At 43.5% G+C, this 15,698-nt stretch overlaps 1 protein-coding gene across 2 annotated transcripts in view; it reads right to left on the reverse strand.

Annotated features, from left to right (window-relative positions):
- The window catches only part of BDNF (brain derived neurotrophic factor), a gene marked incomplete at its 5' end in the record, with an annotated part of 35,756 nt that extends 21,761 nt beyond the window's left edge, over nucleotides 1-13,995 (reverse strand). The window contains one exon of one of the 2 annotated variants that reach the window (XM_082843995.1): nucleotides 13,930-13,995. In XM_082843995.1, coding sequence (XP_082700121.1) covers nucleotides 13,930-13,995 — 66 coding nt within the window. Of the gene's footprint in view, nucleotides 1-13,111; nucleotides 13,165-13,929 lie in introns of those variants that run through there. The other variant, XM_082843996.1, reaches the window with a different exon arrangement.
- Between the last annotated feature and the right edge of the window lie 1,703 nt (nucleotides 13,996-15,698).

Genomic DNA, 15,698 nt, shown 5'->3' on the forward strand with positions numbered 1-15,698 from the left:
AGCATCCTAAGCAGGATACTCTAGAATGTTTTTCTCGACTAAGACATCACATCCACAGCTCCTAGCAGAGAATCTGATACAGAGAAGACACCCAATAATGTTTTAATAGTTGTGCAATTATTGCTTATATGATTAACTATTAAATTGTAAGATAGAGACCATGGATGACCCAGGAATCCAGATAGAACAGGTTTCTCTTGGGCAGAAGTCTTTCTAGAGGAAGTCAAATTCGAGCTGGGTCTTAAAGAATGAGTAGGACTCAGATGGATGAAAGGAAGAGCAAGTCAATGAGTAAACAAATTAGCCTCCAAAGATTACAACAAAAGAGTTCTGGTCTTGTCACCGTTGGTACCAAGTGAAGCAGATTTAGGCATGGAGCATGCTGATACAGTTTTTAATTGTCTTGACAATAAGTCATAAAAGGTACTCTTTTAGGGCTGGAAAGTGCCAGGAATAACAACAGTGGCTGAAATTCATTAAGCATTTACTATGCCAAGCACTGTCCTGAGGACTTTACATGTATTAACACACTTGATCCCTACCATGACCCTGTTAGGAGGTTGAGGCACAGAGATTGGAAGTAGTTTGTACAAGGGCCTAGACCTCGTAAGTAAGTGGTGGCCTTGGAATCCAATTCGACGCTTGGGCCCAGGAATGTTGTGCCAGGCCTTCTGCTCTCACATGGAAGCCTTCAGTTACGCACGATCTTTCAAGTCAGAAGAATATCTTCAACAGGCCTCCGACCTCAAAGCTTCTGAATTTCTGATTATTTACAAGACTGCAAACCCCTTCTAACCATGCTCAAATCCACGTATTTGGACGATGAAGTAAATGATGTCTTTTTACATTTATTTGGTTTCTAGTTCAGCAATTCTTAAACCTCCTGCACACCTGAACCACCTGTGGAAGTTTCTAAACATAACATATGGCCAGGCTCTGGTCCAAACCCACGAATCTCAGGGATTAGGACCTGATAGCTGTATTTTTTTTTAAGTTTCAAAGGTAATTCTGATGATCACCGTCTTTAAGAACCACTGCTCCATGGTATGCTTTCCAACAGTTCACTTACAGGACCCTCAGCTTTAAGCAAAATTATAACTAAGAAGCTCAAGGAACAAGACATATCCTTTTTCTCTTTTTTCAAGAGTTTTTTGTTTTTTTAAAAAAAAGGAAACTAAATATAAAAACTCCTTAGAGAAAACATTTCTTATCTTCCCATCATCATCTTCTTCCTTGGCACACAGAAGGTTGCCAATCTCTTCTCTAGAGAGTGGACACCAGGCCAGGGTGACAACACTGGTCTCCATCTGTGCTGGGCACCCACATTAAAGCATCAAGGGTGAAATACGGTTTCTAACCTGAATTCTGCAGTTCACGGTTGTAGACAACCAGCATGATGGTCAGAGGGCTGGATTAGGAGGAGTCACGGAGCTGTAATCCTTGCTCTGGTTCTATAGCTGTACATCTTGGATCAAGTTATTTAACTACTCTGAGCTTCAGTTTCCTCAACTGTTATATAGGAATAATGTCTGCCCAGTGGTTTTCAAAGGGTTATTTATAGGATCAAGTGGAATGAGACATGTGGATGCATTTTCTTAATGTATGGAGCACTACACCTTTGGACAAGGTTATTACCGAGGTGTGCAATCTTACCTACATATGACAATAAAATCATGTAGGAACGTTAGTGATGACAAACCAACTGATTTTTGGTCCCAGTACCAATGTCTACTGGGGCACTGCACTAGGGCAAGTCATCAAAACCTCTGATACTAGGGCTTCCCTGGTGGCACAGTGGTTAAGAATACACCTGCCAATGCAGGGAACATGGGTTCAAGCCCTGGCCCGGGAAAATCCCACATGCTGCGGAGCAACTAAGCCTGTGCGCCACAACTACTGAGCCTGCACTCAAGAGCCCGCGAGCCACAACTACTGAAGCCTGCGTGCCTAGAGCCCGTGCTCCGCAACAAGAGAAGCCACCGCAATGAGAAGCCCACGCACCGCAATGAAGGGTAGCTCCCGATCACTGTAGCTAGAGAAAGCCCGTGCACAGCAATGACGACCCAACACAGCCAAAAATAAAAACAAATAAATAAATTTATATATATATATATAAAAAATCTCCGATACTGCATGGAACAGTGATGGCGAGGGTTCCCCTAAATTCTTAGATGAGACTAACTCTGAAGAACAATCAGATGCTCTGGAATAACAGACACTTCAAAGTTTTAAGAAAATCATTGCCAGGGATGTGAAAACCAGAAAAATATACTGGTATTTTAGGAAGAACATTTTAAAATAAATTTTATTAATGGTGATAAATTTCAATGATTAATAAAATCTTTAAGGTAAGGTCACCTTACCGTTTTTTTCTCAGCCGTTACACGTCTATGATTATTTCTAAAAATTATGCAGTGGGGAAAATGTCACATACCCGTATCTATGTTACCAAGTTACCATCCGTGAATAATTTAAACAAGTGGATGAACACAACTCTCAATGCAAGAGAATGGCCACAGGAACGGGCAGGGGGACAGTGATTTTCGTGAAGAAGGAAGGAAGATTTAAGACTTTGGGATTTCCACTTATTGATTTTTCTCTAGAACAACAGTTTTCCAACTGGGTTTTGCAGACAAGAGTGTCGAGAGGCTTCTTGCAAGGGGCTAAATCGAGGTCAAGGAGACAGGACACTGATGTTCCCACCTGCAGTTCAACTAACTCAGCCCTGCTTATTTTTGTTTTACACATTGGGATTTTAAGTTAAGGCTGTATTACAGGAAAAGAAAAAAAAAAAAGTCCTACAATGTACTTATTTACATTTATACCACTAATTTGTAGGTTAGAGGACCTGTGTCTAACCCTCTGATTTTGTCTCAAAGAACAAAGAATGAATGGAATAGTCCTGACACTAGTTATTTATGGCTTATTCTTTCTTTAGTTATGGATTTACGGTTTATTCTGATTGCCCTGCTCAGGAGTGAAGCAGAAGGTTAGAAACGTGGCTATAGGTTTGGTATTAGAAGGAAAATGGGATGTATTACCACTTCCTGATCCTGTGATTTTTTTTTTTTTTTAAGATTCACAAGAGAATATGAAAATTTGCTTCCTTGTTCAGTATATCAAGAAGCTAAACATTTCTGAGTTGATGGTACCAAACTGTGCTCTAGTTCCATTGACATATTTACATGATCCACAAACACTACATACGGATTCTTATCTATTCCATGTATTTGAGCAAAAACACCTCCTGACTTCACAGTGAAAGGAGACCAACCCAATGGATTGAAAAGTGGTTTTAGGAAACTCTTAAAAAAATTACCATTTAAGCATGTTATTGACTAACGTTTAAAGGCAATATAGTATTTACTACACTGATTTTTCCTTCTTTTTCTTACTCAGCATAATCATGAAACCAGCTTCTAGTAAATGGAAGCATTTTCACATTTTTAGTTTCTTTAGGGAGGAAACACACAGGGTTTATAAACACTGCAAAATAAAAGACACACTCCTGAATACTAAAAGGCCCAAACATGTCCTTGTAAGTACAGAAAAAATCCATCATAACATCAGTGGAAATGAACAGCATCTTTAGTCCAGAAGTTCTCCTTCTACTGTGGCTTCTGCCGGCATCATTACAAGAGTTCTTCTTGAGGGCTTCCCTGGTGGCGCAGTGGTTAAGAATCCACCTGCCAATGCAGGGAACATGGGTTCAAGCCCTGGTCCGGGAAGATCCCACATGACGCGGAGCAACTAAGCCGGTGCGCCACAACTACTGAGCCTGCACTCTAGAGCCTGCAAGCCACAACTACTGAAGCCCGCACATCTAGAGCCCATGCTCTGCAACAAGAGAAGCCACCGCAATGAGAAGCCCACGCACCGCAGCAAAGAGTAGCCCCCACTCGCCACAACTAGAGAAAGCCCACGTGCAGCAACGAAAACACAACACAGCCCAAAAATAAATAAATAAATAAAAGAGTTCCTCTTGAAATATCCTCAAATAATAGCAAAATGTTTAAGACACGAACAAGCGTTTTTGTTGCCTTAATTTGAACATGAAATGATACCCGATTGTTATATATATAAAAAAAGATTAATCTCTTAAAAGTGACATAAATTCTTCCAAAATATTACAATCCATAACTGAAAATACAGGGTGGGCAGGAAGTTCTGAAATGACTCAGAGACTTTGTTCAATAGATTTTTAAAATACTCTTTTGAAGTGAGTATATGAAGAGGTAATGGAAGACTTACCTGGCAGAATCAATGGAGTTCCTTATCCAGGGGCACCTGAAGATGGATGGAGCCATCTAGCCCAGTGCCTGGCACCCACTGGGCACTCAATTAACACTTGATGAATTAATAAATAAAAGAATCATTCCCTGCGTGTAATGCTTTTACTTTTTTTTAAAGAAAAGCTTTGAAACAGGAGAAAACATACATGTAGCAACATGAACTATATATAAAATATGTGATGCTCTAAGGGGGATGTAAACAGTAAACTGCTTGCTTTGATGACTGACAATATGAATATCTGAAAGCAGTATTAGAGACCATGAAGAATAAATATTCATGAGTACTAGGAGTGGGCCATGCAACCTAGGGTCTAAACTTGCATTTTAATGACATCTCCATGTTGGTTAATCTCCAACTGATCTACAGAAGAGCAAAATAAGTTACAAAAAAAAAGTTAACTCCATCCACGTTGGAGCCTGAAGGGGTTGGGGGAGGGGTCCACTGTTTTGACAGTTTACATTTAAAAAAAGAAACTCTTTGGAAAGCTGAGGATTCTGCAGTTCCCAGAAGGGGAAGGTGAATGTTGAGGGTTTTTTTCAGTTCAGTTGCTGAACTCTCTAAAAAATCTAATGTCAAAAGCTAATTTCTTAAGCAATTTGGGCATCTGGATCTGATCAGGACTCTTTTTTTAAACATTCCATTCTGTCTGATCCAAAGGAAAAATAATTACTTTTGTAAGCATGAAAAAAGTAAAAGCCCAACACTTTGCAAAGAAATGAGAAGGATTTCTGATGCTCAATTCATGATACGGCCCCTAGCTCAGGTAGAGGATCCAAAGACAGAAATATATGATCGTCATTAGGATTGTATATGAACTCAAAATAAGGAGCATACCTATGATATGATCAACATATTTGAAAAACTTAGGACTACAAAGGTACTTCAGAATATACCTAACTCTGACCTCCCATGTTAATAGCTGTCCTTTCTGAATGGGTTTCAGCCTCAGCTTAAACATCTATAACAGGAAACTGATCATATTCCAAAGAAGCTTCTTTTTTTCTTTGTTAGATCATAATTCCCTCAACACAGTGCTTTGTATGCAGTGAGCCTGCAGTATCTGCTTAATTACATGGAACTGAAAGTTCTTCTAGATACTACGTACAGTGCCTAAATTACATCACTGGTCCTAGACCTGCTGTCTGGGGCAACATAAAAAAAACCCTCTCCCTCCTCCATGTGCCAGTTCTTTACACTCGTGAAGACTGTCCTCTAAATTAGGACGTCAAAAACATGTCACACATGCTGCCACTCTATCCCCCAGCCGTGGCGGGCAGAAACAGAACATTCTCATTGAGCCTGGACAGCTCCAGAATTCTTCTTAACCCAGCCTTCCAGGTACCTCCCATGATGTGATTTAGACTACCTAAGGGAGAAAGAATACGTTCACCATTGCAGCCTAAGTTTCCTTGTCCCCAAGCCACCCATTCCAAGTTCCCTCAGCCATTCCTCACTTGCCAATGGTTTCCAACTTCCTACGCATCATGATCATAACGATCTCAATATACACCAATTTGTCAATGCTGGACCTAAAGCAACCTATTTCAGTTCCTTAAACTGAAGATACTCCATACATAGTCTACTTTAGAAATGGGGGGAAATTATTAGTTTCTCCATTTGCGTGTTAGGCTTCTACTAGTACAGACCAAAACCGCAATAGCTTCGTCCAAAGCCCCCCACCGCACACCAACACACACACACACACCACTGGCTCCCACTGAACCTGCAGTTATTTAAAACGTCTGAGTTTCCTTTGTACAGTCTAAGTCAGCGCCCAAAACCCTGTCTCAACTCCATATTCTCTCTATTTATACAGTTGACTTTTAATCTAACCACAATATTTTACATTTAAGTTAATGTAAATGATCCAGGTTCTATCATCCAACAGAATGCCTGCTGGCTTTATGTTTCAGAATGATAAGCCCATCATCTGTGACTTCAGATACATCATCAGACAGTGTGTGAATGCTGGATGCGCTCTCCCCATGCTGCGTAAGAGACAACACCTTCACCAGTCTGGTCTAGGAATGTGGCCTGGGACTCCACCAAGCATCTCTGCCCGCAGCATGAAGCAAATTTCTCGGCCTTCAGATTCTGCGTGATGTAAAAGAAATTTATCTGTGTTTAAAAACACTCCCCATGATTCAAGAAACAGATGAACATGTGAAAAGATAGAAAAACTTGTTTCAATCTGAGCACAGGTTCCGTTTTCAAAAGCAGAAAGCAAGTATCAGAAAAGGCAGCAAATGCTGATGGTAACAGCTCCAAACCAAGAGCGATTAGACCAAATCCCATGTGGCAAAAATGTTATTCATTTTTGAATAGAAGGAGTTTCCTTCCATCTCTCTCTCTCCCTCTCCCACCGCACCCCCATCTCTCTCTATATACGCATAAGCTATAGATATATAGCTTTTTTTTTAGTAATTTTTTTCCTGAAAAGTAAAGTTTTCTGCACCTGATTGCTTCTACGCATGACACAGACAATATAATGACTTTCTCTGGTTAACTGCTTACCAGAAATTGGAACCAACTTAACATACACCATTTTCCATTCCCTGAAGCACAAGGACTGGCATCGCCCACCAGTACCCCAAAACTGAAAACATTTAAACGAAAATCCACCAGTAGCTTTTTTTTTTTTTTTTTTTTTTGCGGTACGCGGACCTCTCACTGTTACGGCCTCTCCCGTTGCGGAGCACAGGCTCCGGACGCGCAGGCTCAGCGGCCATGGCTCACGGGCCCAGCCGCTCCGCGGCACATGGGATCTTCCCGGACCGGGGCACGAACCCGCGTCTCCTGCATCGGCAGGCAGACTCTCAACCACTGCGCCACCAGGGAAGCCCCCACCAGTACCTTTATAGTTGCTCCTGTCTAAATCAGCTTTAACATTTCATATGTTCCAAACACAACAACTTTACGAGTGAGCCAAATTGTACATAAGAAATTTCGGAATTAAGCCAACTAAAGGACAGTTATAATACATACTAGAAAAACAAAACTATTATTACATTTATTTCTTCCAATTTCTGCCTCTCTGCCAGCAAAACAAACACACATTTTTCTATAATTATAGAGTTTCTTCATTGCCCACATTGCTAGTCAGAATCTGAGGCAACTATTAGTCAATCTATTTGTTCGTTCAACAATATTTGCCTAAGTGCCTCTTCTGCTACCAGAATCATTTTGGATACTATTGTGGAAGCATGCAAAAATGAATGAAATGCAGATTTTGTCATCAAAGAATTTTAAGCTAATTTGTAATTATTGTCTCCTGGCTCCGTTACCGGTTTTGGTGCTGGCTCAGATGTACATCTTTATTTATTCTAAGGTTGAGGCAACTCTTAAAATTGCCTTCTCCTTGTCCTTTCCCCGCCCCTTACTTTTTTGGTGTTTAAAGTCTTGCCACATACATGACCCTTTATTTTACTCTTAATTCTTCTCAAATCATTAAAGTTAAAATGAGATCATCACAGATCAAAGACATTCTTAAGGTCTCTCTACTCTATTTATTTGGTGTTATTATATCTCAGAAAGGGCAATGAATTGCCTGTAGCAAGTAAATAAAATCAGAACCTTTGTACTCAATGCTTCAGCATATATCCTTGAAAATAATAAATGTTAAAAAGGAGGCCAGCCCTTATTCCCGGCAGGTTATTCTACATCTGGCTAATATTAAAATGTTAAAGGGACTTAGTGTAGGTATTGAGGTATGGGTATGGATCTGCCTGTTTTAAAATCTCATCTACAATCCGAAGTGCATCCTAAGCCATCCCCTCCCTGCCCCCCCCGCCCCGCACATACACTCACCAAATCCGAATAGGGTGGCAAGGCAATCCTAGTAACTGTAGTCTTAGAAAATGGCTCATATGGCAAATGAGCTGTTTGGCTGGTAAAGCTGGTGATTTTGTTCTCTAGGTGGCGCTATTACTTCAACTTTTGATGAGTTGCTTAAATTCCTTGAAACTGTCCGTTTATCTTCTTTCCATTTCCATCACATAAATCTTAATTGGATACATACTAGTTGTAATTAAAGGAAAGATTGCCTTCTAGTTTGATTTTAATAAGCCACTTGAAGTTAGGTGATTTTTCTACCATATGATTTTACAGATTTCCTAGTTATGCTGTCTTAGATTTAAAGAATCTTCCTTTGCCTGCCTCATCCCTTTAAAATGCAGGGGCATGTCAAAAACACAGAGGGTCGTCTTAAAGCTTCAGTCAGACCAAAGGAACCAAGATGAAAGCACATTTAAGAGCTACTAGGTTCTGTGAGGTTTCAAAATCAAGACATTACTACCGTGACAACCAATGAAAAGTTCTTTCAAGTGAACCTCTGGGGAAAACTGCATAACATTCATTATTCTCTGGGCTCTTTGGAAATAAACTTTTATTTTATTATGGCTGTCACTGAAGCTTGTGAATTGACTTTGCTTCCCCCCCAGTCACTCTCCTGTTCTACACCCAGTCCCCAATTCATCTAATGGAAACATGCTCAAACTTTAGGCAACGTATAGATGAGATATCAAGGCAATGAGTCACTTCTTAGCATCCAGTATTATTGGGTCAGATTTATTTCACCAAGAGTATAAGTGTCCCAGAGTTTGTACTTGAATTTGAGTACTTTCATTTAAATACTTCTTATTCATGTTTTTCTTACAGAAATAAGAATACCTTCCAGTTCACTTAGAAAACATGCCCATTTGCCACTCCCTCACCCCCAAAAAGGTTTTCCAAAGTCCATATATTAGTGAGCTCCATTGTTTCGTGTCTATCATCAATAATGATTCCATATATTTAATAAATGGGTCCATGACTTTTCTAAGCCTTTAGTATAAGTATTCTGGAAAGTCAGAGATGCATTTAAAGTATAAAATGATTTAGGATTAAGTAATTCTATGCCTTAAGTGGAAGTTTAAGGAGACTTTGAGGATGCTTGTCTAAGCTTAAAAATACCAATGCCTTCCTCTGTCTCCTAGGGTTAAACCCCACATACAAATGACATACGGATTTCACGTGCCAACATCAATTATTGTTTGGCATTACTCCATCCTAAACAGAGTAAACGGATGCAGAGTGTAACCAAGAAGTTCACTCATTCACTTTCTAAATGCTGATCTGGGCATGTTACTCATCCTGACAAAGAAAATTTATCACAATGCAACTTAACGTTCAAATGACTTCTTCCTCCATTGAACAACAGCCAGTTGTTTTAAACCTAGAATTCCCCGGAATTCTCTCCTCCTTTCCTCTATTAAAATGCAATTCACAGCCTGAGATTACAGAGGCTGCCAGTGGCTGAAAGGCTGCACTAGATGGTTGAGAGTCCTTCAATTAAGCAGCAATTTTGCAATTAGTGGAAACTGTGTGCTCCATAACAATTGTTTGACAACAAGTTGAGACAAGTTAGCAATTACCCTATTATTGAAGGGTAATATGCTTTGGGCTAGGCTAGGCTAGCCCCCTCACACAAACAAATCTTCTACACAGGGAGATGAAAGTTGAAAATTATGTTTCAACCATTAAAATAAATTCAGCATTATGGACATCTGAAATAGCAGTGCTTCTCATTTTAAAAGGTATTCAGAGTTGAGCTTTCATATATTCAATACTTCTCCATGCTGTTTTCATTCAAGCAGTCTAAAATCGTTCTTCTGTCTACTCTGGGACTAACCTCCAAAACCTAAAACGTTAATCAACTACTAGTATATGACCTTTCCATTGTGTACATCTTCAATATTCTTGAAGCTCAGTAGAAGATTAAGTCTATGGTTGAGACCCAAAGCTGCTGGCTGCTACATCCCACAAATTCACTACCTGCATGTAGGGGCTGTGGATGGATGTGTGTGACCCAAGTTGGGTGGTGGCGGAGGTGTTGGATACTTACGGAAGATTCTGAAGACAAATGTACAAAAACATAAACAAGCTCTTTGCTGTACTATCAGGTGGGTGTGCTCAGCTTGCTCTGTGTGTTTAAGTTACAAACCAGAGCTATTTATGTTGCAAAGAAATGAGATTATCAATCATATGCCTTTTGACTACTGAAAAGCTGGGACTCTTAATCATTCCAGGAAGAAGAGAATAACTTACATTCTAATGGTGCCCCCTATTAAACAGGAAACTCAAGGACTTTGAGCCGGGATTTTAGAAATTTGCATTATTTACAGGACTTCCCTCTCTCCTGGTGAATCAAAATGAACCAGCAATATTCCAGCACCTTCCCACCCCTCTGTGGCCATTTTGAGATTTAGGCAATTAACTCACATAGTATAAATGAATCATTCGAGGAGATCATTGCATTTTAGGCAAATGATCACTTTCTTAGTTCCTTCTGTTTGCAAGTTACATTTATTGAAAAGACATCCTAAAACAGAGTTCCTAAATGCTTTATTTTCTGGATATTCAAATGTTGACCTGCTACAAATCTCAAAAGACCTTAAATATCATCTTAAAATAAACAAGATTTCCAGTTACTAATTCAGCTCTGAATAGGCAATGAAAGGCTCCAAAGGTATGTGAAAAATTACTCTGTTATTTTCCTTAAAAAAAAATGTGATGTCTAAGTGTGTCTGCAATGTTCTAATGCTTCAAAACATGTACGTAAGTCTTGTTTATCTGGAAATCATTTCTTTCTGCTTATATCATTCACAAATAGAAAACGTTCTGTAATGACTTAAAATAGCTCTACATACACAGTGCTTCTCCTGTCATAATACTTAGTACCGGTCTATATTTACCAACATTTATCACATTTTGCAAAATAAAGTGGAAGAAAAAAAAAGACAACGACTTTATGGCCCTGGAATTCCAGTAAGGGTAACCAATGTGTTTTAAATTCCAGTAAAGGTATGGTTACATTTCAACAAGTGTCTCTTTCCTTTCTCTTCTACCTCTGCTGCAAGTCCAGCAGTAAACTTACAAAAGAAGAATCTTAAGCAAGGTATTTGCAAAATCAAGGAACAGGAGTTAGAGGCTGTTTTAAAGGGGTGTGATTCCCAGGGTCAAAACTTTGTGATCTATTACTTATAATAATAATAATTTGAAGTGCTACATGCCATAATCTCAGAAACCTTCAACCTAAAAAATAATGTAAACATCGAGGGGTCCCATGTTTAGATGAATTAAATCTGTAACTATATCTCAATAAATTAAAATGCAAAAAATATAAGTATATACAAATATACTTTTAAATATACTTTTAAGCCTCTGACTTTATAACGAACATATAAAAAGTAGATTTGGGGGGGATAAAATTAAAGGAGAAGGGGTATTTTCCCAAAAGTCAAGCCGATTTGAAGGTCTCATTTAATAACATTATATCCTATTAGAAATCAATATGCAGTGAAAAATCAACGTTCCCAATTACATATGGCTTTGCTTTAAAAGAAAACTGTACTAGAATTAATAAACACTCAGAAATATGCTTTTCTTTGCTTCTGGCCAAGAACATTCCTGCATTCTTGTCAGAAAACGTTCGCTGTTTACTGCTGACGTAGAGAAGTAAGCGTTAAGATCCCTGAAGGACACTAAAATGAGATCCAGGAATCCCTAACACACCACTAACCGTAGCCTGTCAAAGCTCCCCCAGCTCAAGGAAAACTTTTTGCATTGGAGCCAAAGAGGCGCAACCAGTCGAAATTCATCCGAGTCGGGAGTCAGAAGCGTCATTCAACAAGTCCCTCCTACCAGCTACTGAAGGGATTCCGCAAAGCCGTCTCTTACCACTTCCCCACCCCCAGCAGCTGCTCGGGGCAGCTTGGCCGGCAGAGGGCACCCTCTACCTTCCCTAGAGCCTTTCTCCCCACCCCACCCCCCACCTCCTTCGGGCCCCTCCAACCGAGTCCCTCCACCCCGCTCCACCCGCTCCACACAAACACAGCATCCTCCAACAGTGACTCTAGCTCACCCCAGCAGCCCCAAGGCTTTTCTTTCCTAGGGGTGCCACCGGCCTGCAATTCCCCTTCTCTGCCCGTCGAGCAAAAAGCCTCCAACCCTCAGCTATTTCTTTCCAGGCACGGCTCACTCACCCATTTCCTCTTCCCGGCTCTGCATCCCCAGAGACCTACCCGAGTCACAACCTGTCCCCCCCCAGTACACACACACATCCTTCCCAGCCCCCGAAAGTCAAAACTTTTTACTTTCCTGTAAGGTGCCTCAAGGGAGGGGCACGGGATGGAGAGAGGTGTGGGCACAACTAGCCCCGGAGTCCCGCAGCCCCTTTCACGTCCGAGCTGCAGCAGTGTCTCAGGTTTCCTGAGATAAACTGGTACTGGACCTGGATAAGTCCGCTTTGATCTCAACTCTTGGGGAGCAGGTGACAGTGTGCAGCCCGGCTGGAGGCCCGGACGGGGATGCGGGCTGAGGGAGCAAGGGGCCCCCCGAAATCTGCGCGGGGACCTCCCAGCCCATGGGAAAGATTCCCATCTCAGCCCCAAGCCCGTCACCTCAGTCGGGGCCCCCGACAGCTGGCGCCCTAAATCGCTCTCACGGCCTCTCCTCTGCTGGGGAAGGGTTTCGGGGGACACCGGGGCGCCGTCTTCTCCCATCGCGCAGCTCTGCTTCTCCTCTTGGCTTTCTCTCCCCCACTTCGGGGCTTCCTGGCGTCCCTCTCCCTCGGGGGTCCTGGCTGCCCCTCTGGATCGTGGGGTGGGAGGAGAAAGCTCCGAAGAAACAACTCAAAGTCCCCCCTTCTCGGGACTCGTGCAAGGGAGGAAAGGAGGAGTTCTGGCCTCTTCCCATAACTTCAGGACCCCCCGCCCCCAGCCAACTTTCGCCGGAGGACCGGCGGCTCCCGCGCCAAGACCCACGCCCGATGCTCGCCTACCTCGGGGTTCACACAAAGCTCACGGGTCCCCGGCGGCGGAGTCACATCGTTGGCCCGCTCCTGGCCCCTGCGCCCAGCCCCGGTCCCCGTCGCGGAGCCGCTCGCCGCCGGCCCCACAGCAGCGGGTGGCAGCTGCAGTTCAAGCGTCTCATCAAAGCTTCTCAAGGAGGAGGTGGGGGGCGCGCCGGGCCGGTTCCTCGGCCCCGCCCCGGAGCCCGTGGCGCGACGGGGTGCGCGGGACGGTGAGCGGGCGGGTGCGCCCCGGCGCGGCGGCGACGGGGACCCAGAGCTCCAGCCTGCGCCTCGAGCTCGGGTCAGACATTATTTAGCTCTTCGGTTGAGCTTCGATTGGTCAAACGGCGCCGCCCCCCGCCCCCCCCCCACCCCCGAGCTCGCCCGCGCCACCGAGACCTGTGCGGGGCGGCCGCTTAAAGGGGACGCCGCGCCTTTCCCTTGCCCCCGCTCGGCCTCCGGGACTCCCCGGGCTTCCGGAGCTCCCCGGGCCCGCGCGCCCCGTTCCGCCAGTCGCTGGGGGCCCGCGACGTGGCCCCGCAAGCCCTGCGCCCGTCCCTGGGGCGACCCAACTGGACCCGCGCGCCACGCCCGCGGCTCTGAGAGGCGACCTAGCCCCCGCCCCGGGGAACCCCGCGTCCCGCGCCCTCCGCGTAAACCCAGGCTGTGCGCGCCGGGGCGGGAGCTAGCGAGCGCGAATCCAGAGCCCCCAGGGTCTTGCTCCCCTCCTCGGCAACTCCCTCCGCCCCATCCCGGCACCCAAGTTCTGAGGGAGAGGGCGTACGTTTCCCGGGCCATGGACACACCTTCCCGCACCTTCCCGCACGACGGAGCTTGAAAACGCTAGCACACAATGAAATCGCATGGAGCATGGGGGCTACTGGTTTACTCCGCTACCTTAAACACGCCGCGGCTTAAACAGAGTTCGTGCACTGACCTCTCCGGAGTTTGCCTAATAGGAATTCAATCAAGATAATAACGGCATTTTTTATTAATGAACGCCCCCAGATAACGTTACACCAAGTTACTTGCTCCAGCCAGGAAGGCGAGGCAATGACAGACCTCACTCAAGCCATACGCTTTCTAGCCGACCAGAGAAAAACGGCAAGAGAAAGAAAGAAAAGAAACCCACCTTATTAGTCACTACTTGTCAAAGTAAACATCAAGGCAGCTGCTCTGGGGAAGACTTCGGCACCGAAACTCCCAGACTCTTTTTTTCACGTTCCCTTTGGTTAAAAAGAAGTGGTAGGGGGGAGTCTTTGGTGCCCGGTATGTACTCCTTCTGTTCTGCACCAAAGAAGTTAAATTATTGATAGTGGAAATTGCATGGCGGAGGTAATACTCGCACCCCCTGAGCGAAGAGCTCCATTTGATCTCGGCAGCAGGGAGATTTCATGCTAGCTCGCCTGGGGGAGCGGCTGCGCGAGCAGCACTCTCCGGGTGAATGGGAAAGTGGGTGGGAGTCCACGAGAGGGCTCCACGGTGCCTTGACGTGCGCTGTCATATGATACCTCCGCTGCCTCGAAATAGACACTCTAGTGCACGAATTACCAGAATCAAAATTCAGCGCATTTAAAATGATACATCTTTTATTAGAAGAGTTCCGTTAAAGGGCATTGCATGGTTCTGCAGATGTTTTCAGTTCCCTCCCTAGCAAACTTACACACATAAAACAACCCTTTTAATAAAGAACCTGGGCAGCAAAGATAAATAAAAAGCCTCTGTTTTAACGTGTGTGTGTGCGTGTGTGTGTGTGTGTGTGTGTGTGTGTGTAGGGGATGGGCAGTTGGCTCAATTAATCCTCACCTCGCGCCCCTCCCCCCGCAGCAGAAGAGCAGTCTTTCGGATTCTTAGTTGCAGGTAGCCGAGACCCTTGGAGAGAATTTAAGTGGCTAGGGTCCAGAGGACCATTTTCATTTTGCCATTGGACGAACGTTTTCAAACGTCTACCTAGGTTCCTGCTTTAAAGCTGAATTTTCTTCCCATTAGTTCGACCGATTCGTAAGCACTAGGACAGAACTTAAAATTTAGAATAAGGAACGGAACAAGACCCCAGCATTTAACTTGGAGTCCTTGGACCTCCTCCGAGCATAAAAAACCACCTGGGTTGCCTATTAAAATGCAGATTTCTCCTCCTGAAATTGTGATTTAGTAAGGGTGGGGCAGCGTCCAGAAATTAGCATTTTAACAAGCACCTCTAGCAAATGGGAAGCAGAAAATCTGAGGTTACACTTTGAGAAACACTCTTAAGAGATGCATAAATGAGTGTCATAGCAATCTCCCATTCCCCCCAAATTTGGTAGGCAGTTTTATGTGTATGTGCGTTTTTTTTCTGTAATCTCAAAGGTGTTTGACCTAATAATTGCTAAGACTCACTGCTTTAAAAATTTGTCTAAACAGTCCAACATTAATTTGGGGAAAGGGAAAGATTTATAAACAGTTTCCTTTCCTGGACCCTCCTGTGGTTATCAAGAGTATATAATATCATTATATACTCAGTTCAGTTTACCTAAGGGTTTACAGTTTAAAAAATGAGTGCACTTATATTAGCTGTTTTAAAGCTCCTAAAGACCAG

Source organism: Leucopleurus acutus (genome assembly GCF_964270905.1).
Source record: "Leucopleurus acutus genome assembly, chromosome: 8".
NCBI lineage: Eukaryota > Metazoa > Chordata > Mammalia > Artiodactyla > Delphinidae > Leucopleurus > Leucopleurus acutus.